The 25,633-nt window shown below is 37.3% G+C and overlaps 5 protein-coding genes across 5 annotated transcripts; 3 read left to right on the top strand and 2 right to left on the bottom strand.

Annotated features, from left to right (window-relative positions):
* Positions 1-4,697: 4,697 nt before the first annotated feature.
* Positions 4,698-6,424, bottom strand: LOC106343011 (uncharacterized protein At5g39865-like). Its single transcript, XM_013782108.1, has one exon. It carries the CDS (start codon positions 6,206-6,208, stop codon positions 4,979-4,981), a length of 1,230 nt encoding a protein of 409 aa, XP_013637562.1. The 5' UTR covers positions 6,209-6,424; the 3' UTR covers positions 4,698-4,978.
* Positions 6,425-10,908: 4,484 nt separating this feature from the next.
* On the top strand, positions 10,909-16,984 carry LOC106341994 (condensin complex subunit 1-like). The gene is made up of 16 exons (XM_013780761.1): positions 10,909-11,044; positions 11,384-11,706; positions 11,792-11,952; positions 12,052-13,240; positions 13,362-13,553; positions 13,660-14,313; positions 14,422-14,598; positions 14,725-14,792; positions 14,884-15,106; positions 15,192-15,291; positions 15,385-15,500; positions 15,572-15,629; positions 15,717-15,868; positions 15,961-16,165; positions 16,278-16,496; positions 16,596-16,984. The coding sequence occupies exons 1-16, from the start codon at positions 10,909-10,911 to the stop codon at positions 16,694-16,696; spliced, it is 4,074 nt and encodes a 1,357-aa protein (XP_013636215.1). The 3' UTR covers positions 16,697-16,984.
* A 135-nt stretch (positions 16,985-17,119) lies between these two features.
* Positions 17,120-19,938, top strand: LOC106341995 (cystathionine beta-lyase, chloroplastic). The gene is made up of 13 exons (XM_013780762.1): positions 17,120-17,401; positions 17,486-17,657; positions 17,754-17,869; positions 17,947-18,017; positions 18,098-18,189; positions 18,285-18,372; positions 18,442-18,553; positions 18,641-18,737; positions 18,834-18,915; positions 18,995-19,112; positions 19,197-19,304; positions 19,370-19,472; positions 19,579-19,938. The coding sequence occupies exons 1-13, from the start codon at positions 17,339-17,341 to the stop codon at positions 19,752-19,754; spliced, it is 1,398 nt and encodes a 465-aa protein (XP_013636216.1). The 5' UTR covers positions 17,120-17,338; the 3' UTR covers positions 19,755-19,938.
* Positions 19,939-20,245: 307 nt separating this feature from the next.
* On the bottom strand, positions 20,246-21,790 carry LOC106341996 (two-component response regulator ARR9-like). Its single transcript, XM_013780763.1, has 5 exons — positions 21,439-21,790; positions 21,254-21,339; positions 21,070-21,147; positions 20,897-20,967; positions 20,246-20,793 (listed from the first exon to the last, which is right to left on the bottom strand). The coding sequence occupies exons 1-5, from the start codon at positions 21,542-21,544 to the stop codon at positions 20,436-20,438; spliced, it is 699 nt and encodes a 232-aa protein (XP_013636217.1). The 5' UTR covers positions 21,545-21,790; the 3' UTR covers positions 20,246-20,435.
* A 1,164-nt stretch (positions 21,791-22,954) lies between these two features.
* On the top strand, positions 22,955-24,244 carry LOC106338574. The gene has a single exon (XM_013777520.1). It carries the CDS (start codon positions 22,955-22,957, stop codon positions 24,242-24,244), a length of 1,290 nt encoding a protein of 429 aa, XP_013632974.1.
* The last annotated feature ends 1,389 nt before the right edge of the window (positions 24,245-25,633 follow it).

A 25,633-nucleotide genomic window follows, 5' to 3' on the forward strand; every position in this document is an offset into this window, starting at 1 on the left:
TGCGTTGACCAGACGACTTCCAGGTAAGTTGTCTACAGCCAGACGACTTCCCAAGTAAGTCGTCTGACGAACAGATCTGGAAAAAAACTCGATGTCATACCTTAAATTGGTGAGATAAGTTCCTTAGCATACATAAGGCTTCTCCAAGCACACAGAATCACAAACGAAAGTAACCCACCCAGAATCGTTAGCTTCTATGACTCTATGAACCATAAAAAAATTAGAATCAAAATCTTGGGTTTTTTTAGCTCATTGTGGAGAGAAAGTGAGAGATATGTTGTGTTTAGTTCACAAGAATGAAAAAAGAAGAAGAGTAAATCGATTTTGGGAGCATTAAGAGCTTCAAATTGGTTGTTCATGGTGGTTGTGGTATTGATGACAACGGCAATCTTGTAATTACTTGAAGATGATGAGGGTGAGAGAGTAAAAATGTCGTTTTCGAAAAAAAAAAGAAAAAAAAAATTGATGGCATTTTCGTAAATTATATGAACTAGTGGGGTGAATAGGGCAAAACCAATTTTCAAAAAAAAAGGAGGTTAGTTTTGTGTTTGACTTTAAGTTATAGGTCAATTCTGCAAAAAGCCCATATTTTTATTTACAAATTTTTATGTAATAATGTTATATTATTCTAATTTATTTATACTATTTAATTTTTTGCCAAAAATTTATACTATTTCATTATTTTTGCATTTATTTTTTTTTAATTAAATTTTTACAAATTGTCGGAAAGACATTGGTAACTACCGACAATTGATACCGATGAATTTTCCGAGAACGCGTTTTCTCGGTAATTTCCGTCAAGGTGTCGACGACCTGTTATTTCCGAGACCCAAACTCCGACGTATTGACATTTCTCGGAAATATCTCGGAGACTAGGTCTTCGGACGACCTTCCGACAAATTCCAGCGTCGGTATAAAGCTCTCTTTGTTGTAGTGATATAATAATGATCTTGTTTCCAGTTATTACCCTGTTTGCAACGCAAGGCACCTAATCAATTGCATGCAAAAACAAAATGTGAGCATGCATTTTTAATATACTATATATCTATAGTATATGATAGTCTAGTCTTTTTTTTTTGTCACGAATATAATAGTCTAGTCTATTCTCTATATATAGTTGATTTTTAAAATTTCCATGGATCGCTGTTCAAAGTCTTACATCATTTATGAAGAGAAGATAACTCATAAAACGGTTATTTTAGACATTAACAACGTACTGTGTGTGTGTGTGTGTTCAAAAAAAAAAGACATTAATAACGTACCTATAGCCGTATTGGCCGAGCAAAGCTTAGTTTGTCCAATGTCCATAGAATTGCAACACCATCCAACTGTTATTCAAATGGTTTAATTATTTAAAAGAAACTACTTCAGCAAAAAATACTGATTCGACTTTTGTGGTTAGACGTGGTTTATATCTAAAACAGTAAAACGATTGATTTTTCATTGCATGAGTAAGACTACCGATCAACCTTGTATATTTTAGATGAATACCCAAAAATTTGTTTTTAGTTCATTATAAAAAAATACCTTAGAATAATGCTAGAACACATTTTTGCTGAATATATTTTGATCTGAATATATCACTTCCTTCTTTAAATGCGTCTTGCAAGGTCTCCGTGATCCTTCTTAATTCGGTGGTGATTTATGTGTACAACTTCATCGTTCCTTTACCATCTTCCTCTTCACATCAGATAAAGTTAGTTTCCTTTCCACTTCCTCTCCACTGGTTACCCATCAACTTAAACACACATTTCCCCCCAAACCCACAAAACGTTGTCATTTCTTCAGATCAAACGGGTATGTGTAAAGACACAAGTTTTTTTTTTCCGTCAAGATTTTATTTAAACAGGTCGGAGCCCGAAAGTTACAAAGCCGAAGCCCAACCCTACTAAGCATAAAGCCCAAAAACCGAAGGGCAACATAATAAACTAAAAGGGCCTGAGGCCCAAACCGATAGAAACCGAACAACTGCTTGCAGGCCCGCGCGTCAAGGAGGCCGGACACGTGTTCAGATCTCCACCATCTCGTCCCTCCCGTCTCGACCTGACCGTCACCGCTTCTAGAGCAGCACCACTGAAACCCTCGTTTCATCGGAGATCGTATTACTGGAGAGCCTCCATCGAATCATCTTCGAGATCTCATCCCGAGCCTCCCAAACATCCTCCCCATAGAGTTGAAACCCACAAACCATCTCTCTTCATTCACGCTTTGTCTTCATTTCGGAGAGCTTCATCAATCAATTCAAAATCTCCTCCAACAGATCAAAGCCGCGAACCACAGGAACCATGAACCAAGAACCACACCCGATCCAGAATCGGGAACAAACCCTAACCCACGAAAAGATTGAAACACCTAAAGCCGGCGACGCAAGACTATGAAAGCCTTCACCCCCGGAGTCAAAATCCGGCGACGGCGGAGCTGAAGAAGCTCCCACCTCCCGAAGACAAGGGCCGGCGGCGACGGAGCTGTATAAGCCTCCATCACCCGGAATCGAAACTTAATCTGACAAGCCGACTTCACCACGCCAAAACCCTCCACACGACCGCGTCGTTACTCCAGCCGCATAGCCACCATTGATGTTGGTTCACTCCCCGAGTTGACGACGACGGTTGGGAACTGGACCAGAGCTTAGACAAAGCGGTCAGAGAGAGGAGGCGAAGGAGAAACAGTGGAAGTGCATCTTAACAGAAGAACAGAGGGCTCCGGCGACGGAACGCTCGCTCACGCGCCGACCATACGCCGAATCCAAAGGTAGATCTACTTTCTCTCTCTGAAACTTTCTCAAAGACACAAGTTAGATATGTTAATTTCATAGTATAATTTTAGTTGCATATACGTGTGGTAAAGGATCACTATGTGCATATATATGTTTGTTTCTCAGTGTATGTATTGGAATAAGATTTTGTCAAGATACAAATTGATTTGACAAGACAAGACATTGGTATGATTTTGCGTGTGTGAAGTGATATGTGATGTGGACTTATGTTGACTTGACCCCTCATTCTCTCCTCATTTTATAGTCAATCATTTTTCTACATATCCAATACGTTTATTTAGAATCTGCTTAATTGCTATATACTATTTGACCACTATTCTAAAAATCCCTTATGATTATACTTCTCTATCCAAAAAACTTCATAGTTTTAGTTTCTTCCTCTAAAAACATTTTGGATTTCACATATTATTTTCTGTACAAGTACTTAGAAAATGGAAAGCTGAGGCTTCTGGCAACCTATACACCAAATCAAAGGACAAAAAGAAACACATACAGTGTATCAGTGTTATCTTTGCATCACTAAATTCTATTTGAGTCAAATAGTTGAAAACAAAGTGTGTTACGCCTTTCAGAGTCGCATCTTCAGACACCATGGAACGGTATCAAATAGAACCTTGTAATAGGCAGCTTCCACTTTTGATTATCAAGTTTGCATCATAAAGACTCTCGTCTCTTGAAGCAGAATATCAGACATCGTGTTGTTATAGAGACAATGCACTGGAATATCGCCAATAGTCTCTCCAGTGGAAAGCTTCAAGGCCCTTTTCCTTCTTTTCCATTGAATTTTAAGAGGCCCTGAGAAGGAAACATCATCAAGAAAAAAAAATCAGATTCTATTCAAATGCACCATGAGAAGAACACACCACCATTACCATTACGTACACTTGTTATCCAACTCACTAGTTAAATCATTATCAATTAAGCAATATATTCCAAAAGATAAACAAACAATGGAACTGTTTTCTATAACTTACTTACATCTAGCGTTGCTGAAGTAGACATATGGAAGTCCAACATTTTAATCTCTTCACCGTTTTCAGAACAGTAGCTGGCTTTCTGCCTTCTCTAGCCTCTGGTGTTACCATCATTAGCGAGACCTGAGACCCTGAATATCTCTTTCATTTAAACAGGAACCAAAATGCGGTTTGAGATGGCTATACAATACAGTCTTCTCTTCAGCCCTTCGTTGGGTGAAATAGCTAAACCATCAAGCGGTTCACCAATACTTTCTTAACAAAGATGATAATTTAGTGGATAGTTCTTCAGCTCTCCTGGTAGCCCAATAAAAAAGGATAAAAGAGCAAGCGAGAAGGGAGGCAAGGATGTTAGAGTCTGCAACACTGTTTGACGCACACACAGAAACTGCATAAGGAGGTTATATAATATAGCCTTACTCAAGAAATGCAGATCCACATGATCAACTATCAGGTATACCATCTTCCTCAGGGGTTTCCTTCCGGAAGGAGAGTCAAAGAGTTTCCATCACATCACCAAGGGCTTGTCGAAGTAAGTTGACAAGGTGTTACATCGTTTTGCGCTAGAAGACCCACTAGAAGAACACTTGCTATGCAGCATCAACTGATTCAGAACCGACTCGAATAAGACACGAGGGTTTCAAATCAGAAAACAACACTCGTTTTTCCAGTAGAAGCGTCTCCGTAGACCTAGGTTTGAGTCTTCCAAAGTAATGGAGTCTTCCACATATGTAAGATCATCAACGGTTTGTGGGTGGCATTCGAACACTCATTTCTCGTCATGTGTTAGGCGAAGAAAACGGAGGAAAGGGTGAAAACTTACATAACTCATTGAATAACAACAGTTGTGTTCATCATGTCATGATAAGACCAATATTTTTACAGCAATCAAGCAAGAAAGCAGACAATTATATTCTATACATTGTTCAGAGAGTAACAACACCCACTAAGACATGAAAGAGCAAATTCATATGTACAAAGATAATATTACTTCCATTCAAATTCGATACGTTATAACACGACCGATTAGTGGGTTTGTCCTGAATAAGAGCTAGACGAATTGAGAAACCAATACCGTCTTAGTAATAATTAGCTTGCTTTGAGCCATTTCTTATTGTAATATACAAATACTAAGCCAATACCAGTAAGACTTGTTCACCTCTCACAATTAATACAATCACTCTAAGCCCTTTTCACCCACACAGCTCCTGATCCATCAGGTTTTACTTTAGAGACAACACTCAAGGCAACGCACCAATCCATTCTCATTACACTTCGAACACCGCTTGAACATTTCGTCTTCCTCCTCAAACACTTTAGTGCTACCATCACAGTTACTACACGGCACAAACCTTGCATCACCACAGCTCTTGCATGTCCCCAAGCATTCACAAGCAGGGAAACCTTTCAACATCTCAACTAACTCACCACTATCGTTTAGCTTCATAATCTCCTCTACCCCACCAATGTGGGTATCCCCAATAAACACCTGAGGCAAACAAACCGGTTTCTCCGCATCTCCGACCATGCTTTGAAGCTCTTTCCTGTATTTAGAATCCATGGAGATGTCACGCTCGTCTACAGTCACTTGAAACCCTCTTAATATCGTTCTAACGCAACAGCAGTCCTCGTACGTCTTTCGAATCCCTCTGAGTGTTGTGAAGTAGAGTACAATCTTGTCTTCTGCTTTGGCCTGTGTAGTACTCAGTGCACTAGAGGGTGGGCTTATAACCTCGACATTGATACTATCATTGCTTAATTGCTTAGAAGACAGAGGTTTCTTGTAAGAAGAGACAATGCTAGGATCTAAACCAGACAAGAAAGATTCTTCAGACAAATGCTTCCAAAGAGGTTGCTTTGGTTTATAAGACAACGGGACCCAACCTTCTTCTACTTCTTGTTCGACTCTCACGACTTCGTAAGACTCGTCTAGTTTCAAAGCCGACACATTCGGATCCGGGTCGGGTTTAGGGCAAAGATCCGAATCTAGATTGGAGATAGGCTTACCAAGTTTAGGGCTTTCGAATTCGAACTCGTAAGATTCGTCAAGTTTCAACGCAGACACAATCCGATCCGGGTCGGGTATAGGGCAAAGATCCGAATCTAGACTGGAGATAGGCTTACCGAGTTTAGGGCATTCGAATTCGAATTCATCGTCGTCTAAGCCGTCCATAAGCTCCCACGTGTTGATGACTGAGTCAGGAGAGAACGAGTCGAGTGAGACCGGGTCTGGACCGGAGATTGAGATACGATCGGAGGCGGTTTTGGATCCTTCGAGGTCGATGAGGAGGAGAGAACCGTACGAGGTGGAGGTGAGGGAGACGAGGTGGTGAGTGTCGCCTTTTCTTGCCGGGGGGTGGTGAACCAACGGCGTTGGGAAAGAGAAAGCTCTGTGGATCGCCGGAGAAGGTGAACTCATCGTCGTAGAAGAAGCGGTTTTGGAAGCAGAAGAACCCATTTGAGCCACTGATGAGGTTTGAAAGTTAGTTTCTGGGTTCTTGATTGATGGAGAAGAGAAGAAGAAAGGTAGAGAGAGAGAGAGGTGGAGAATAGCTGTCTATGGCAGTTGGAGATGGTGAGGTTATTTAATGGCGGAAGAACGATATGGTGGTGTTGATTTTCCTACAACCAATTCTCGATTTGATTTTGATTTTGATTTTGATTTTGTAAGAAGAAGTTGTCTATAAGTTGGGCAATATTTATAATCTAATTATTTAAGATTAGAGGCGAGAACAGAAATGAAAAATTAAATTAAAATGTCATTATCTATGTAACCACAATCTTTATCATTTTAACTAGGTGCGTAATTTAAAATTAAATAAATTTTATTAAATATTATAGATTTTACTATTTTCTTACTAATATTTAATATAGATTTGATATATATTAAATCAATTTGTATAAAATTAATAAAAATAATATAAAATTGTATAATTATCAAATATTTAACCTAAACAATATTTATAAAATTTGTAGATATATAAGACTAATGATCTTACGATTAGATATTTAAATTTTTTTAAAATTGTAGAAATTTTTGAAAGTTTTAGTAATACAAACTGTATAAGTATGAAAATAATAATATTTCGAAATTTCAAATTTCAAATATGAATATATTTATTTTATAAATAATGTATGAGCTATTACCATATTTTAAAAAAAGTTTACCATAAAAAAATATCAATATTAAATGTAATATATGAATTCTTACCATATTCTAATAAGTTTGCCAAAAATATAAATCGATATTAAATGAAATTATCCATGTCATATTTTTTCAGAAGCCATGTCATCAATTTCAGTAGACATGTCATATTTGTTTTGTGAAATTGATTGTAGAAATGACATGTGGCAAAATCACTTCGCAAATATAGTCTAGGGGATACAGGATACTACTAAACCATAGGAAAGAAGGAAAAAAAAGAAAAATTAGTCAAATAAAATATTGACATGTCATTTTCAAAAGATTTAACAATATATAACTTTTGTTCAAAATATATATAATATTACATTTTAATTAAGTTTAGCTTTTATTTTTGCATTTCAATACTTTCCCTCATATTAAATCATAGAAAATGTATTTAAAACCTTTTCTTTGATAAAGTATGATTGAATACCTCTCTATACGGGATTTGTTTTTTAAATATAGTAACTATATAAAATTAGTGATTCAAATAATAAAATTCGAGATACCACTTGGACAGAGTATTAATGTGAATAATTTAATCAATGACTTTAGGGGAAAGTTTATGTATCAGACCTGCTGTGGATATGTTGCTTAATTTCTTAATTTTGCTTGATTAATTTTGTCATTTTTTTATGTGCACATAACTTTTTAGTTTATTGACATGGTGTTGTTATGCCGCCTGGTACAATTAAATGACTTATTTATCTGTAGATTCAAATCCCCCACGAGAGAGTTATATGGTGCTTTGCTGTTCTTTTTAGGGTCAAATGCTTTGCTGTAACATACTTACATGTAACATTATGATTAATAATATGTCGTCCAGTGTGACTCAAGCTAAAACCGTGTTGGAAAAATATAACGGTTTAAAATAAGGGAAATTGCACCCTGTAACTACTCAAAAATCCCAAATTAGCTAACTAACCAAAATCCTCTTATCTCTCTTTCATCCTCTTCCTATTTCTTTCTACTCTCACTCTATAGATCTAATTAGGAAACTAATGAAATTACGATTAACAATTTATTAATTTTTTAAAAAAGATGTAGAAAATTCTGAAAATATTAGTAATAAAAATTGTATAATTATAAAAATACAGTTAAATAATGTATTTCGAAATTTATAATACATATTTCAATATATTTATTTTAGTGATGATTTATGAATTTTTACAATATTTTAAGAAGTTTAACAAAAATATAAATCAACATTAAATGTAATGTATTAGTTATTGCCATATTTTATAAAGTGTACCAAAAATGTACGTCAGTAATAAATATGATTGTCCATGTCATATTAATTATAAGCTATGTCAATAATCTTGTTAGCCATGTCATCATTTTTTTGTAAAAATGATTGTAGATAGGACATGTGGCAAAATCACTTCGTACGGGATTTTAGTTTTTTTTTTTTTTTTTTGCTATTTCACAAATCTATACTATTAAAAGAGAAACATTCTAAAAAAATGTACTTAAAAAGTTGTTTGGACCCATTCATTTTGGTCCAACCTATTATATACAACCAAATGTTAATAATTTAATCCTATTATATTAACCAAAATCTATGCTCGATTAGAATTGGTCAACACACCCATCTAAAAATACGTGATGTGTTATGATTATTATTTTCTACATTACCTAAGTAAGATATTCCTCTAATAACATACACTAAAGTCTTAAACGTGAGTAGGGTATATATTTTTAATGTTTCGATGAACCACCATGGAAGATGTATTCATGCTTCTGTGAATTTTTTTTTTGGTCGAATGTTTATGTGAGTTTTGGAGATTATATTTGCAACACTATGTTAGTCGTCATCATCTTGCAGTTTCCGCTTCATGTTACTACAACACATAACAAGTGCCATGTGGTAGAACATGGCAATCATGTCTTATTGGTAATGAGTCGTCGGGTCACGAGTCAGTCTGTTTCAAAAACAATTATTATCAGTCCAATTGAAAACGGGTTATATGCAATGGAGCCGAGGAAGACAAAAAAGGAGAAACAGAAAAGGAAAATCAGAAGAAAATCCTCACCGGCTATTAATGAATCTTTCAAAAAAATTTAATTTCGAAATTTAAGGAAATTTTAGATTTGAGATTACAATATAATCTAGAAACTTAACAAATAGCTATCTCTATGGAATTATCAATTTATTCTTCAGCGTATTTATTCACAAATATAATAATTATAAAATGATAATTTTACTAAAAAATATTAAACATATAAAATGAAACACTTTTGATCAAATCTTTCACTTAAATCCACACATAACTACACTACAGAATACCTTAAATCAATAACATCAGCTGCAATCATATAAAACTTTTTTATTCAGTTAAATATTTCAACTACATGTATTCCATGTCGCTAATTTGTTAAACAAAAGTATGATATATCATTTGACTCAAAAATTGAGAGATATTAAATCTTTAATCAAAGATCTTTCCAAAAACATTTGTTTCAATTTTTCAGCTTAACCTTACAAAACCTTTGATTTAATGTGAAATCTTACAGAAATCAGAACGCTTTTACGAATCATATGCTCATAATGAAAACTATTTTCAAAAAAAAACTCACTAATAGACCTACAATATTCAGACACATCAAATATTTACAAAATCAAAATTGATAAAAATACTTTAGAAAACTATATGTTACAAAAATTATATATATTATATTAACTTAAATTTTATTATTTAATATAAGTTTAAGAATATTATAAATCATATAACTTTATATTATTAAATTATCCAAAAATCTGTTAAACATATCTTAAATTTCACCAATTCAACAAACGTAACTCTTATAAAGCGCACACACAATATACTGTAAGAGAGTAGGCTTGGGCATTCGCGTTTTTGGATCAAGTACAGATCATTCTTTTCCGGTCCGTATTTTACGAGTCCATACATGTGGCCCTAACTAGGTATCTAATAATTTTTGGTTTGGATTCAGGTAGGTTCGTTTATTTCAGATCTGGATGGGTCCGGGTCTATAATTCATATACCTGTAATTTTTAGGTAAATAACGGATCGTTATTCGTTCAGGTATTGAGGACCCGAAAAAACTCGAAGTACCAGAAAAATCCCAGAAACACGAAAAATACTCAAAATCTCAAAACTACCTTAAAATATTCAAATATCCAAAAAATCCAAAAATTTAACATGACCAGAAAAACCAAAAATACTTAAAACTTTATCCACATACCCAAAATATATTTTTTAAAATTTTGAAATTTTATTCAGAACTCAAAACCGAAAATCTGAACCCGTAACTTAAAAATATCCGTTATACCAAAAACATATTCATAATATCCAAAAATACCTAATAACAAAATATTTTGGGTACTTTGGTTACCCAATAAAGTCTTGGATAGGACCCGTACTCGAATAAAGCCCCACGGGTCCAAAGAAATACACTATAGATACTTTTTCCTTGACCCAGACCCAAACCAAACCTGATTTCGAGTTGGTTTCGGATAAAATGCCTAGATTTAAGAGAGAATTACGTAATAATGTACATACAAAACCCAAATAAACTAATTGATAAATTATATATATATTTTTTTTAAAAAATGATCTTCTTCTATATAATACGAATTTGTAACATAATAATGGAAAACAATTCTAAAATACTAATTCATATAAAAATTATTTACAATTTAAAATCCCGCGTTTTTGAAGCGCGGATCCAAATCTAGTTCTCCTTTAAAATAATTGAGATACGCATCGTCATCAATGCTTGGTAATTTAATTTCGACACGTTATTAATAAAAAAAAATAATCACGGAAACTCATACGCTCCGACCCGGATTCTCATCCCGAACCCGACCCGATACTGTTGGTTCAAGTCTTCCCGCTCCGTCGCCATTTTCAATTTGATTTTGAAATTGCATCTCGCCAAAAGCTCTCTCTCTCTCTCTCTCTCTCTCTCCTCCGAACAACGTCTCTCAGTTTCTCCCTCTCTCTAAGAAAATGGCTCCTCCCTTCGTCTTTCCCCAAATTCTACGAGCCCTAGAAGAAGATCCGGAAGACAATCACCGCTTGTTCGCTCAGAATCCCGTCGACGTCACCTCCCTTCGCCCTTCGGATCTCGAAGAATTCGTCAAAGGTAACACTCTTCACTCTATTAGATGAAGCCGTTGAACTACAGTAATAGGTTCACTCCGAGATGGTTTAGGCTTCATTTGCGTTGCATTGATTCTGAGATTTACGGAGCTAAGGTTATATGCTTATTAATACATATATGTTTCTTAACCAATTTGGGAACAGAATACTCTATATATATTATATTAACCCGTGATTTAAAAAAAAAATCGCCTAGTCAGCAAATCGGACCTAAACGAAACGATTTTTAGATCGATAATCTTCGTCTAAACTGTAGCTTAGCGATTTCTTAAACATTGATATTAAACATTGATATGTGAGCCTTTTTTGTTGTGGAACTCAGGTGTATCATTCGACCTATCTGATAGAGAACTCTTCTGTATCGAAGACCAAGACGTTTTCGACCGTGTCTACTCTCTAGTCAGGGACTTCTATACCCTTCCTCCATCTTGCAAGTGTAACCTTGTGGAAAGCCTCCGCTCCAATCTAAGTGTCCTTCTTCCCAATGTCGATTCCATCTCACGGTCTGTACAAGACCAGGAGGATGAAGTTCCAATCATTGACAGGATCACATCTCATCGCAATGCCTTGAAGATATACACTTTCTTTCTCATCACTATCATTATGACTGAAGAGGCACATGTTAGCTCAGTAGAGAGCACAAAGGTGAGTTCCTTTTTTCAAAAGATTACATAGGAGAATCCATCTCTTTTACGTTGCATTTTGGTATAGTGATGTTGTGGATGAACAGGTTGCGGCACGAGGGAGGAAGAAGCAGGTTGTTCAGTCATGGAACTGGGAGCCTCAGAGGGGTAGGATGCTTAATTTGATTGCAAACTCTCTTGAGATCAACTTGTCCTTGCTCTTTGGATCATCAGAGCTAGACGAAAACTACCTGTCTTTCATTGTCAAGTAATCTTCTGTGAACTGATGAATCTTGTTTATCTTGAGTTCTCCATGTTAAAGGCATAGTCTTTTAACTTTTTTTTTTTTCATTTTATTTCCTTGTAGAAACTCGTTCTCTCTTTTTGAGAATGCTGCAATCTTGAAAGATCCTGAAGCAAAAGATGCACTGTGCCGCATCATAGGGGCATCTGCTACAAAGTACCGTTACATTGTGCAGTCATGTGCCTCGGTCATGCATTTGATACACAAATATGATTTTGCTGTTGTGCACGTTGCTGATGCAGTTGCTAGAGCTGAAAGTAAGTACTCAGACGGTACCTTGGCCGTGACAATCATTAGAGATATTGGGAGGACTGACCCAAAAGCATACGTTAAAGATACAGTTGGGGCTGATAATGTGGGACGTTTCTTGGTCGAGCTTGCTGATCGTTTGCCAAAAGTAATGTCGACAAATGTTGGAGTCTTGGTCCCTCATTTTGGTGGGGAATCATACAAGATAAGGAACGCGCTAGTCGGTGTTCTTGGAAAGCTGGTTGCTAAAGCTTTTAATGATGCCGAGGGAGATGTGAGTTCCAAGTCCCTTCGTCTGCGAACTAAGCAAGCAATGTTGGAAATTTTGCTGGAACGGTGTAGAGATGTCTCTGCCTATACAAGGAGCAGAGTTCTTCAGGTTTGGGCTGAACTGTGTGAAGAGCACTCTGTTTCGATTGGCCTATGGAACGAGGTTGCATCAATATCTGCTGGAAGATTGGAAGATAAGAGTGCAATTGTTAGAAAGTCCGCATTGAATTTACTGATCACGATGTTGCAACATAACCCTTTTGGTCCACAGCTTCGTATAGCGTCATTTGAAGCAACCCTGGAGCAGTATAAAAAAAAACTGAACGAACTTGAACCAAACCGGCCTACTGAGGACTCATCGAAAGAGCCAACTTCAGATGGTGACTCCTGTATTGGAGATGGTGAAATCGATGACTTGCAACCTGAAGTTGCAAATAATACGCATCAAGATAGTCTACCTGATAGCTGTCAGCCAAAGAATGGGGAAGAGATCACTGAGAAGGATGTTTCTGTTCCAGATATTGGTAACATCGAGCAGACCAAGGCCTTGATTGCTTCCCTTGAGGCTGGACTGAGTTTCTCCAAGTGCATGTCAGCTAGTATGCCGATCCTTGTTCAGTTGATGGCTTCATCTTCTGCCAGTGATGTTGAGAATGCTATTCTATTGTTGATGAGGTGTAAGCAGTTCCAAATTGATGGTGCCGAAGCTTGTCTCCGTAAAATTCTTCCTCTGGTATGGTCTCTTTTCATATATTGTAACTTACAAAAAGATCCATTCTTCTGACATTTTATGAGTTAAGAACATCCCCTTCGTAAATGGTCCTAGAATACCTTGTTTTATGTTGTCTCTGCAGGCCTTTTCTCAGGATAAGTCCATCTATGAGGCAGTGGAGAATGCCTTCGTTTCAATCTACATAAAGAAAAATCCAGTTGAAACGGCGAGACAGCTGTTGAATCTTGCCATAGATTCGAATATAGGAGATCAAGCAGCACTAGAGTTTATTGTTAATGCTTTAGTGTCCAAAGGTGAAATTTCTAGCAGCACGGTAAGTTCCTTCTTTGACTCTAGCGATGTATATCTTTGAAATTATACTCAATCAATACATGTGGTCAAGAGGCTAATTATTGCTTCTATCGTTTCTGTTTTTGTAGACTTCGGCTCTGTGGGACTTCTTTTGCTTTAACATCAACGGGACAACTGCCGAGCAAAGTCGTGGGGCTCTATCTATCCTTTGCATGGCTGCAAAGTCGTCATCTAGGATTCTTGGATCACACATACAGGATATTATTGATATTGGGTTTGGCCGCTGGGCAAAAGTGGAACCTCTACTTGCCAGAACTGCATGCACTGCTATTCAGAGGCTTTCCGAGGAAGATAGGAAGAAGTTATTGCTCAGCAGTGGCAGCCGATTGTTTGGTATTCTTGAGAGTTTGATCACTGGGAACTGGCTTCCAGAAAACATATATTACACTACAGCTGATAAAGCCATAAGTGCCATATACATGATCCACCCTACTCCGGAAACCTTAGCTGCTACTATTATTAAAAAGTCTCTGAGCACTGTGTTTGACGTAGTTGGACAAGATCAACCACAGGATGATACTGACGACAGTATTGTCGATTTTCTGACCACAGTTCAAGTAGCAAAACTCAGTAGATTCTTGTTCGTTGTCAGTCATATTGCCATGAACCAGTTGGTGTACATAGAATCCTGCACCCAGAAGATCCGGAGACAGAAGACTAAAACGGATAAAGCGGCTGCTGAAAGTCAGAATACAGAAGAAAACCTTGGGGCCACGCAAGAGGTACGGACAGATTCCGTGAAGTGCAGCTGGTGGTACAAATGTTGAAACCCTATTGGGTTACTTTTACGTACTAGTGCTATCTCATGCGATGTTTTCTTTGTTTTACAGAACAATAGCATAAATGCTGAGCTAGGACTGGCTGCCTCTGATGACGCACTGCTTGACACACTCGCTGAAAGAGCAGAGAGAGAAATTGTTTCTGGTGGTTCTGGCGAGAAGAATCTGATTGGGGATTGTGCAACTTTTCTCTCAAAGCTTTGCAGAAATTTTTCTGTGCTGCAAAAGGTAGTTAGTTTTTAAGTTCTTTTTCTTGTTTCGTTGTTTCTGATGAAGCTGTAAGCTTGTGTTTTAGATCCCTATTCTTTCGCTCCACATTTATTTTCTTATATATTTGAATTTCCATTCTCACAGCATCCAGAACTACAAGCTTCCGCAATGCTTGCATTATGCAGATGTATGATAATTGATGCAAGTTTCTGGTAAGTTCAAATCTTTATTTCGTTTTCTCTTTATCCTTTACAAAAACTGAACTTATAGTTAAATTAATGTCTAAACCTCACTGTATGCCAGCGAATCAAATCTCCAGCTTCTCTTCACAGTTGTTGAAAACGCACCTTCTGAAGTTGTCCGGTCAAACTGCACCCTTTCCCTTGGAGACTTGGCAGTTCGTTTTCCAAATCTTTTGGAGCCTTGGACAGAAAACATGTATGCCAGGTTACGGGATACTTCAGTTTCGGTCAGGAAAAATGCTGTCCTGGTCCTTTCACATCTTATATTGAACGATATGATGAAGGTATGGCTCATTACCACTCTACATCCTCCCTTAAAGCATCTGTAATAACAGTTTGAGGTTTCATTTTTTGAATCCTGATTTTCAGGTGAAAGGGCATATTAATGAAATGGCTATTTGTATCGAAGATGATGTGGAGAGGATCTCTAGTCTCGCAAAATTGTTTTTCCATGAACTGTCTAAGAAAGGTCAGGCGTGCAATATCTACTTTACATGACATAACCAGTTCAACTTTTGAATCAAATTTAATACTTGACCTCTTTTCTGCTAACCAAATCCAGGATCCAATCCTATATACAATCTACTCCCTGATATACTTGGGCAGTTATCCAACCGGAATTTGAAGAGGGAGTCATTCTGTAATGTCATGCAATTCTTGATTGGCTCCATCAAAAAGGTATATAGCTTTTGGATATTGAAGTTAGAATGACTATCTAATCACACATCTGTATCCTCAACAATCTCCAGGACAAACAGATGGAGGCTCTGGTTGAGAAGCTTTGCAATAGGTTTAGCGGAGTCACAGGTATGCATGTATTGATGATATATTCTTACACCTGTTGTGGTTTGATAGAAAAGTACATCCCTCACAAATCTACACCTACACTTGCAGAAACAAAACAGTGGGAATACATTTCGTATTCTCTTTCGTTGCTGACATTCACTGAGAAGGGAATCAAAAAGCTTATCGAGTCATTCAAGTCCTACGAGCACGCTTTAGCAGAGGATCTAGTGACAGAAAATTTTAGAAGCATAATCAACAAGGTAACGTTTCTCTGGTTTTCTTCACCCATGTCATCATCTTCATTATTCTCGTGCTATATGTGAGTTTGGGATCTGGTTGTGAATCTGAACAGGGGAAAAAGTTTGCAAAACCAGAACTTAAAGCGTGCATTGAAGAGTTTGAGGAGAAGCTCAACAAGTTCCATTTGGAAAAGAAAGAACAAGAAGAAACCGCAAGAAACGCTCAGGTTCATGTAGAGAAAACCAAGAACATGGAATCTCTTGTTGTCCCCAGCAAAGTGAAAGAAGAACCTGTAGAAGAATATGATGAAGGTGAAGGTTAGTGACTTTGGACTATTGGCTAAAGCAAAGTTCAATGTACCAGACGGATACTCTCTCTCTATCTCTATCTCTATCTTTCTTTCTAAGGCACACTTTTGTGTTTTCCCAGGTGCTTCAGACAGTGAAATTGTGGATCCGGCAATGGAAGAAGCAGGAGATAGTTTGAAAGCATCCGACTCTGAGGAAGAGCCAGCAATGGAAGAAGCAGGAGATAGTTTGAAAGCATCCGACTCCGAGGAAGAACCATCTGACTCCGAGGAAGAAGAACCAGATTCTGAGCAAAGCGGTACCACAAGTCCTCATTCCTTAAACCAAAATACCAGTGGCGGTATGCAAAAACTTTCATATATATCTTAAACTATCTCCCACAACTTAAGTTACATGAATCCCTTTAAGAAACAGTTGAGTAAAGTTCTTTGGTTTTCAGGGGAAGAAAGCGAATCCGAGAGCAGTAACGTCAAGAGAGGAAACCGTACAGAGACATCGAGCAAACTCAGGAGAAGCCTGAGGTCAGCAAGTAGAACGTAGAGAAACCGTGTCAGGGACAGAGAGAGTGTGTGGTTAAGTTGCTCAACATCTCGAGGGCTATCTTATAAACTAGGTCTGTTTTAGTCACTGCTTTGGTTTTCATTTGATAATGCCTAGACGTTGAAGGATCAATCACATCTATTTGTCTATGGTGATATGATAAATGGTTAGCTGGGACAACTTGTAGCCAGATACGTCCTAAATTTATTTTGTAGCAAGTTCTTTTTTTGTATATCTTGGCAATGGTAAGTGGCAACTATGTTAAAGGCTTAAAGCTGTTTAGCGTTATGGCCTTTATGAGAGAGCTTTAGAGTAGGTGCTTACCTACTTTCTCCACGTTTTATTTATCAAGTGTATGCAAATTGCACTGAAGCATTAAGTGGATTAAACATCTGGACCAGATAATATTCGGTTCAGATTTTTAGTATCTAAGTGAACCGAAATAAAATCCAAATAGACCGAACCAGAGACTTAAAAGCGGTACCTTTCGGTCTCTCTCTCTTCTTGTCTTAACTCTTCACTTCAGAAACAGACTTACCTCCGTCGCCGCCATTATCTCGCCGGCTGATAAAGAGTATCTCAGACGAGAAATCGACGCCGGAGGAGAGAATAACAATTAATCTCTCTTGTTCATCGAACAAAATGTCATCTTCTCTGTCACTTCACTCCTCCTTCATACCTTCATTCGCTGATCTTCCCGACCGTGTAAGCCCTTTCTATTGCTTTTTGTGTTCACCAATCTTAGTGATGATTTGTGCTCTCTGACTCTTGTGTTGCTTCTCTCTGAAGGGATTGGTCAGTAAAAACTCTCCGACGACTGTTTCCATTACCAAGTTTCCAACTTGGGAGAAGAAGAAGCAGATCTCGAATCGGAACCTGTTCAAGCTAAGCTGCGTGATGGAGAAGAGTATCGATGGAAACACTCATTCTGTAGTTAACACAACCCCGGATTGCTTAAATGGTTCGTTAAAGCTTCTCTCTTTTTTCTTGAATTGAACACATGAGTTTGTAGTTTTTGTGTTGATGGAGTGTGCTCCGTGTTCTTTTTTGTTTGCAGCTATTAATGTCAAAGAAGAAGCTAGCGTCGCTACTTTACTGATGAACTTGGATAATAAATTCGATCCCTTTGATGCAATGAGCACTCCCCTTTACCAGACAGCTACGTTTAAGCAGGTATTGAACTTTGATAACGTTTTGTTGTTACTTCATGCTTAGGTTTTTAAGTTTTTTTTGTTTGATTACTTTTGCAGCCTTCTGCTATAGAAAATGGCCCATATGATTACACAAGAAGTGGGAATCCTACACGGGATGCACTTCAAAGGTAACTGTTACTTAGTTTCTTCTCCATTCATAAAAGTTTTCATCTTTTCTTTATGTTTTTTTTTTTTTTTGTGTGTTTAGTCTCCTTGCGAAGCTTGACAAGGCGGATAGAGCATTTTGCTTTACTAGTGGAATGGCTGCTCTTGCTGCTGTTACGCACCTTCTCAAATCTGGTAATTTTCCGATATTGACCACTCTCCTGAAGATTACATTAGGTTGGTCGCATAGATTTGGTCTCATTGTTGTATATTTAACTTTGTTTCCATAGGCGACGAGATTGTTGCTGGAGATGATCTATATGGTGGCTCAGACAGATTACTATCCAACGTAGTTCCAAGATCTGGCGTTGTGGTTAAGTTAGTATTACTACATATACGATCCGGAAGTTTATTAGTACTATAAACTAATGATTGATGGTATTGTAGACGAGTAAACACAACTAGTTTAGAGGAGGTTGCTTCTGCTATTGGTCCCCGGACAAAACTTGTGTGGCTTGAGTCTCCAACCAACCCCAGACAACAAATCTCTGACATACGAGTAAACTCTCTTTAAACCGAGACCACTTGGAACAGATCTACTTTTATGTAATGTTTAAGTGAGATCTTGACTTTGCTTTGTTTGTAGAAAATAGCTGAGATGGCTCATGCTCAAGGTGCACTTCTGTTAGTTGACAACAGTATTATGTCACCGGTTCTCGCTCGGCCGTTAGAACTTGGAGCTGGTGTGTTAAAAAGATTTATACTTTGTTTATTTGGTTAAGAGTTTGGTTAGAACTACTTCTTAGTACACTCGTATTTGAACTTGTCTGGCTTTCTAGATATCGTGATGCACTCGGCTACTAAGTTTATAGCCGGACACAGTGATTTGATGGGGGGTGTGCTTGCTGTAAAAGGCGAAAAGTATGTTTCTCCTTTCAAGTGTTTTTTAGATATTATTTCTCTATTTACGTTCTCATACTCATTTGTTAAAAAATTTAAGATTGGCAAAGGAGTTATATTTCCTCCAAAACTCAGAAGGTTCTGGATTAGCTCCTTTCGACTGTTGGCTTTGCCTACGAGGAATCAAGACAATGGCTTTACGCATAGAGAAGCAACAGGTATTGACTTTTACCTTTCTAATTACGTATAGACTATGGAGTTGTATCTCTCTCTTTTCTGTTGGTTTCATTACTCACATACAGGAAAACGCACGGAAAATCGCAATGTACTTGTCTACTCATCCAAGAGTGAAGAAAGTGTACTATGCTGGTCTACCAGATCATCCTGGTCACCATCTCCATTTCTCTCAGGTACTAAAAACCATTTAACTAATGTACCGAATGAAAAGAGATGACTTAAGTTCTCAAAACTGCAGGCAAAGGGTGCAGGATCAGTTTTTAGCTTCATAACAGGATCTGTCGCCCTATCCAAGCATCTTGTAGAAACCACCAAGTACTTCAGCATTGCTGTCAGTTTTGGTGAGAGCCAAATACACTATTTTTCTTCTTCTATTGTTTCTGCTGAAGAAGCTGTTAGTAATATTTGGGATAATATTAATTTCATCCACTTTCTTCTCTTTGGTAGGGAGTGTTAAGTCACTTATAAGCATGCCATGCTTCATGTCACATGCAAGCATACCTGCGGAAGTTCGCGAGGCTAGAGGCTTGACGGAAGATCTTGTCCGTATATCTGCAGGCATTGAGGATGCTGATGATTTGATCTCTGATCTTGATATCGCCTTCAAAACCGGTCCCATCTAATAGCTCCACTCTGAGAAAAAGACTGTTTTCTAGTCAGTTTTTTGTGTGTTTTCATAGGTTCTTGAAAGAGGAATCTTTGTTAAGTAACTACAAAACATGATTTGGTGTTTGATAACACATCTGCTAAACCTGTATTCTAAGTTTGTAATAGACTACAAATCCAAATAAACTTGTATTGCAAGTACATAGATCTTCCTTCAAATAAGCATCTTGAGATGTGAAGAAAGAGAAGAGAGGACCCAGATAACAACTTGTCCTTAAATTCTGTTTCAGGTTAGGTTACATGGAACAAACCATGACACATCTGCACCAGAATATACCAGATCACTAGGACAGCTACTTTTTTGTATACATGACATGTAACACTGAATTGAACTGAAAACTACAGTTTGCAAATAAAGTGACAGATCTACAGATCTTTCATTTACCATTTTCAGATAGGTAAGTTGAGTTTCTTTAAAGCAAACCTAAAAAGAGTGAAACAAAATTGGTAACTGGGTTATCACCAAAGATTTACTGATGTACATATAAACATTATCCCCATACATCATCATCATCATCATTTTATTCATTATCATCCATCTATATTCCCTACTGGAACCATGTATTGTACTAGCAGCATAAGCATTCCTACAAAACTCTAAAATTAGAAACTGAAAAAGAAGCATCAAGGTGGTAGAATCAGACAGCGGTTGTGATACACTCGAATCTAGGACGTGATCTATCTGTTGAGAGCCCTTCTTCCATGGACTTCCTCTTGTTGTTACCCAATGGCTGCTCCTCTTGTTGTGCTACTTGCAGATGTACTTGTTTCGGTTCTAGTTCAGACTGAAGAGTCAAGATTTTGCTTCCAACTTCTGCTGAATCTGTAATCTCTGGTTCAACTGCTGCGGCGGCTGCTGCTACATTTAAAGGCTTTTCAATCTCTTCCAGCTTCTGGTTGTTCAACTTTGTTTTCATCATGTGAGGTTTCAACTTGTTGAGATCATCCATTCTTACTGGTTTCAAGAAAAACTCCTCAGCTCCTTCTTCTAAACATCTGTTAATGATTAATAAACATAAGAGTCTTTCATTACTGTCCTAACCGAAAGGGACACAAGCTCATCAAAGTTTAAAGATTCAGTCTTTCTTTGTTTCTTTACCTGCTGATCCTTGCAGGAACGTTCTCTGAGGACATTATTACCACAGGTATGTTCTTAAAAGCTGGTGATTCCTGCAAAATTTGAAAACAAGTTTATACTAAATTCCAGAATAAATCAAAAGATGTTATCAATACATAAACAAATCACAAGTTAAAGATATCACAAACAAGTACCTTGACTTTCTTGAGCAAATCATAACCAGTCATGCCTGGCATACAATAGTCTGTAATGATAAGATTAACTTCAACCTCCTGTCAAAAGCCAAAATCAAGCAGAATGAACAAAGTTCTATTAAGACAAAAGACTTGTAAACACAGAAGTGATTTAAATAAGTAAAAAGGAGCAAACTTTTCGAACCTGAGGAGATGTAGAAAGAGCATTTGGGTCGTTACTCTCAATACCAAGAAACTCTAAAGCCTTATAGCCTGAATCAACAGTTGTTACTGCAAACACCAAAAAAAGACATTAAAAGCTGAGATCTTTCTTCGATTCTTACAAGCTACAAAGACTTGTTATTCATGTTCTTTGAAACACGTTTTCACCTTGACACGAAGACTTTTGAAGCAGTCTCTCTATGAGTTTCCTATCTAATGAACTATCATCGACGGCTAAAACATGAAACTGCGATTCCACTGCTGCCATGCCCATTACAGAAAATTTGAAGATCTAAGGTCAAAGCTACAAACCCAGATGTACAGTCTCCGACTTTTTATTTTCTTTCGTCGGGATTGTTGCTATTTTTAAATTTCAATTAGCTTTGCAGTGTGGAGAAAGCAAGTTCTGATAGAAAAAAAAATGTTTTGTTTTTTAAGAAGACAACGCAGAGGGGGAGAAAGAAACAAAGTTTACAAATGAAAAAATAATCAAAACAAATCTTTATGGGGATTTTTAAGGATTAGATAAAGAGGGAGGAGAAGTTTGCTTTATATATAAACCACAAGGTCCACAACCGCTTTGCTTTTACACCAAATTTAAAAATATGCACAGACAAAAGGATTTAATATGTGAATGAAAACCATAAATTAAATAACTTTTTGAGTATTTTGGATTTAAATGGTCATCAGTTTTTGAATAAAAACTTAATCGGTAGGTTTTATAAGAGGGACAAAATATGGGTTTTTAAAATGATTTTTGTGACTATTACTGTATTACATATCATAATTGATAAATTGGTTTTGTTTTTTCATTGGTGTTTGCATGTGAAAAAGTACTATTACTTTTGTTTACCTAAATGATTCACTATACATTTTTATTATTTAATTATTAATGTTTTTTATTCATCAAAAATTCAAAATCATTTTCTTATATATTCTATAGTACTATTATCACTCCCAGTTTTTGGAGGTTATCTTATCTTGATAATTCATGCAAATTTAAAAGATATTCTGCTAGTGTTTTCTCCTAGTTTTCCTCAATGTATGTATAACATTTCCTGACCTTCAAGTCTTCCTATATAAAATTCATCAGAAGAAATAAATACAAAAAATGGGACCCGCCAAAATCTTCAGAGATTTAGGCGACGTTGTCAAAGATGCCCCTTTTTATTTAGAGTAACACTCTTTAATTTATCATCATTAAACTATTACTTGTGTCTTGATCAAAAAAAAAAAAAAACTATTACTTGTGTGTTTTAAGTTATTATAAGAAAAATACATATATTATATTATGATTTATATAATAGATGATTTATAAAGCAAAACGTGCATAATGATGGCGTTTACCGCATATTGAGTAGTTACGAATTTGTGTTGGGATAAATTTGAAGTTAGCTTAAGTTTCGAGCTATCTTAATCACATAAAGATATGAATTACTAAACTGATTAGGAAATATGTGTTTGTGTTATTTCTAATGAGAATAAGAATTGTCTTGTCCTATATAAGAGAATACCAATGTGTGGTAATGCTTTACGAGTTGAGTGATTGGGATCAAAAGTTTTGAGTGAGTTTTTTCTTTGCGGTTAATAAGAAACTGATACTTGATAATCGTGTCCTTGTGTTCGTGTTCCATACAAGCTTGATACTGTGAGATAATATTTGTTATTAGAGCCCTATATTATCATGAGCGATGTTAAAGAAGAAACGAGGGAGGCCGGACCTCCTTCGATAAAGCTTCCTATGTTAAGTACTACAATCTACACTGTCTGGGCCATGAGGATGAAGATAGCTCTTAAGGTCAACAAGGTTTGGGAAACTATTGATCCTGGAAACAAAAACGAGGATAAAAACAATATGGCCATCGCGTTACTCTTCCAGTCAATCCCTGAAGCGCTAACACTGCAAGTCGGAGAACTTGACAATGCAAAAGCTGTGTGGGATGCGTTTAAAGCTAGGCATGATGGGGCTGAAAGAGTACGAAAAGCTCGTTTAAAAACACTAATGGCAGAGTTTGATCGTCTTAAGATGAAAGAAGACGACACGATCGATACATTCGTAGGCAAGCTATCAGAGATATCATCAAAATCTGCCTCTCATGGTGAAGTCATTGAAGAATCCAAAATTGTGAAGAAGTTCTTGAAAAGTCTACCGCGGAAGAAATACATTCATATTGTTGCTTTTCTTGAACAAGTTCTTGACCTAAAAGTAACAAGCTTCGAAGACATCGTGGGAAGACTCAAGGCTTATGAGGAAAGAATTTGTGAAGAAGAAGATGAACAACAAGATGACCAAGGAAAGCTGATGTATGACAACTCGGAATCGAATCAAACTGGTTATGGTAGCTCCGGTGGAGCACAAGGTAGGGGACGCGGCGGTCGCTCTACTTGGAGAGGAAGAGGTCGCAGTCGGTTTGGAAACTTCCAGAGCCAAAGAGATGCGTACAGACAAGGTCAAGGACAGGATCTCTCTCACATCACTTTCTTCAGTTGCAATAAACAGGGACATTATGCGTCTGAATGTCCTGATAAACAAGGACTTAAGCTACAAGAAACAATTGAAAACAAAACAGAGGAGACACAAGAGGCTGATGAACTAATGATGCATGAGGTTGTCTACCTTAACGAGCAGAACGTTAACCCGAGTGTGTTTGATACTAGTCTAGATACAACAAATGTCTGGTATCTTGAAAATGGTGCAAGTAATCACATGAGCGGCAACATAATGTTCTTTGTTACACTTGATGAAACAATCACCGGGAAGGTGAGATTTGGAGATGATTCTCGCATTGACATAAGAGGAAAAGGATCGATTCAGTTTGTTTTTAAAGGAGGTGAGAAGAAGATCTTAGGTAACGTGTACTACATCCATGGGCTAAAGAGTAACATAGTCAGCTTAGGTCAAGCCACAGAAGCGGGTTGCGAAGTTCGAATGAAAGATGATCAGCTCATGTTGTTCGATCGACATGGAAGCTAATGGTAAAATCGACTAGAGCTAAGAACCGACTATACAAGGTTACTCTTGAAGTAGATAATCTCCACTGTCTCCAAATATCAGCACGGAGCGAGTCTTCAAGGTGGCATGCACGTCTTGGGCATATCAACACTGATACAATGAAAGCAATGATCAATAAGGGACGAGTGACTGGCATACCGGCTTTGCAGGTTGAGAAAGAAACATGCATGTCATGTCTACTTGGGAAACAAACGATGAAATCTTTCCCTCAAACAACTACATATCGAGCTACTCACCCTCTCGAGCTCATTCATGGCGATCTCTGCGGCCCTATCACACCACCAACACCGGCGCGCAAGAGATATGTGTTCGTACTAATTGATGATTATTCCCGTTATATGTGGACTATGTTGTTACAGGAGAAAATTGAAGCTTTCGAGAAGTTTATAAACTTCAAGAAACTAGCAGAGCATGAAACAAAGTCCGTGATAAGAACGTTTCATTCAGATAGAGGGGGAGAGTTATGCTCTAATGAATTTCGTGCGTATTGTGATGAGAATGGCATTAAAAGGCACTTGACAGCACCATACTCGCCTCAACCGAAAGGTGTTGTCGAGAGACGAAACCGAACACTTCTAGAGATGATCAGGAGTATATTAAAACACATGAAGGTACCGAACGGGTTATGGGGAAAGCTGTTAGACACTCTACATATCTGATCAATCAGATCGTGACAAAGACTCTAGAAGGCAAGACGCCATATGAAGTTCTGCGAAGTAAAACACCTGATGTAGCGCATCTTAAAGTGTTCGGTTGCGTTTGTTACGCCAAAACTGATGCAGTGGGAAGAAGGAAACTTGATGATAGGTCTAAGATCCTTGTTCATCTGGGAACATAACCGGGTTCTAAGGCTTATCGATTGCTTGATCCTACTAAGAAGATGATAGTAGTCAGTCGTGATGTGGTTTTCGATGAGAGTAAATGATGGAACTGGACTAATAGTAATACAGTTCAGGATGATGATGGTGGCACCTTTACAATTGAGTTCAAGAACATGGGTGAAAGTAATGAGATTGATGGGACGAGTCAAGCAGAGGATGAGGCACAAACTGTCGTTGAAGCCGGCGATGAAGATGAAGTAGATGATGAGGATGACAATGGCGATGATGAAGGGGAACAACCACAGTTGAGAAGATCGTCAAGAACCAGCAACAGGCCTGCATACCTCGAGGATTACATCCTTATGGTTGAAGCAGAGTGTGAACGTCTCTTGACAGTAATGAATGACGAACCTTGGGACTTCACTGAAGCTAAAGGATTAAAGGTATGGGTCGATGCTTGTGAAGTTGAAATCTTTAATATTGAAAAATATAAAACATGGGAACTTGTTGATCTTCCTATGGGAGTAAA

This window comes from Brassica oleracea, chromosome C4 (assembly GCF_000695525.1).
Source record: "Brassica oleracea var. oleracea cultivar TO1000 chromosome C4, BOL, whole genome shotgun sequence".
NCBI classification, from domain to species: Eukaryota; Viridiplantae; Streptophyta; class Magnoliopsida; order Brassicales; family Brassicaceae; genus Brassica; species Brassica oleracea.

Coding starts and splice junctions, on each gene's coding strand:
- LOC106341995 (XM_013780762.1), top strand. CDS start 17,339: ATGTCATCTTCTCTGTCACTTCACTCCTCCTTCATACCTTCATTCGCT. Junction 19,305..19,369: donor ACCATCTCCATTTCTCTCAG/GTACTAAAAACC, acceptor TCAAAACTGCAG/GCAAAGGGTGCAGGATCAGT. Junction 19,473..19,578: donor CAGCATTGCTGTCAGTTTTG/GTGAGAGCCAAA, acceptor TCTCTTTGGTAG/GGAGTGTTAAGTCACTTATA.
- LOC106338574 (XM_013777520.1), top strand. CDS start 22,955: ATGAGCGATGTTAAAGAAGAAACGAGGGAGGCCGGACCTCCTTCGATA.
- LOC106341996 (XM_013780763.1), bottom strand. CDS start 21,544: ATGGGCATGGCAGCAGTGGAATCGCAGTTTCATGTTTTAGCCGTCGAT. Junction 21,340..21,438: donor TCAAAAGTCTTCGTGTCAAG/GTGAAAACGTGT, acceptor TGGTGTTTGCAG/TAACAACTGTTGATTCAGGC. Junction 21,148..21,253: donor CTCTTTCTACATCTCCTCAG/GTTCGAAAAGTT, acceptor GGCTTTTGACAG/GAGGTTGAAGTTAATCTTAT.
- LOC106341994 (XM_013780761.1), top strand. CDS start 10,909: ATGGCTCCTCCCTTCGTCTTTCCCCAAATTCTACGAGCCCTAGAAGAA. Junction 11,707..11,791: donor GCTCAGTAGAGAGCACAAAG/GTGAGTTCCTTT, acceptor GTGGATGAACAG/GTTGCGGCACGAGGGAGGAA. Junction 16,166..16,277: donor AGAATATGATGAAGGTGAAG/GTTAGTGACTTT, acceptor GTGTTTTCCCAG/GTGCTTCAGACAGTGAAATT.
- LOC106343011 (XM_013782108.1), bottom strand. CDS start 6,208: ATGGGTTCTTCTGCTTCCAAAACCGCTTCTTCTACGACGATGAGTTCA.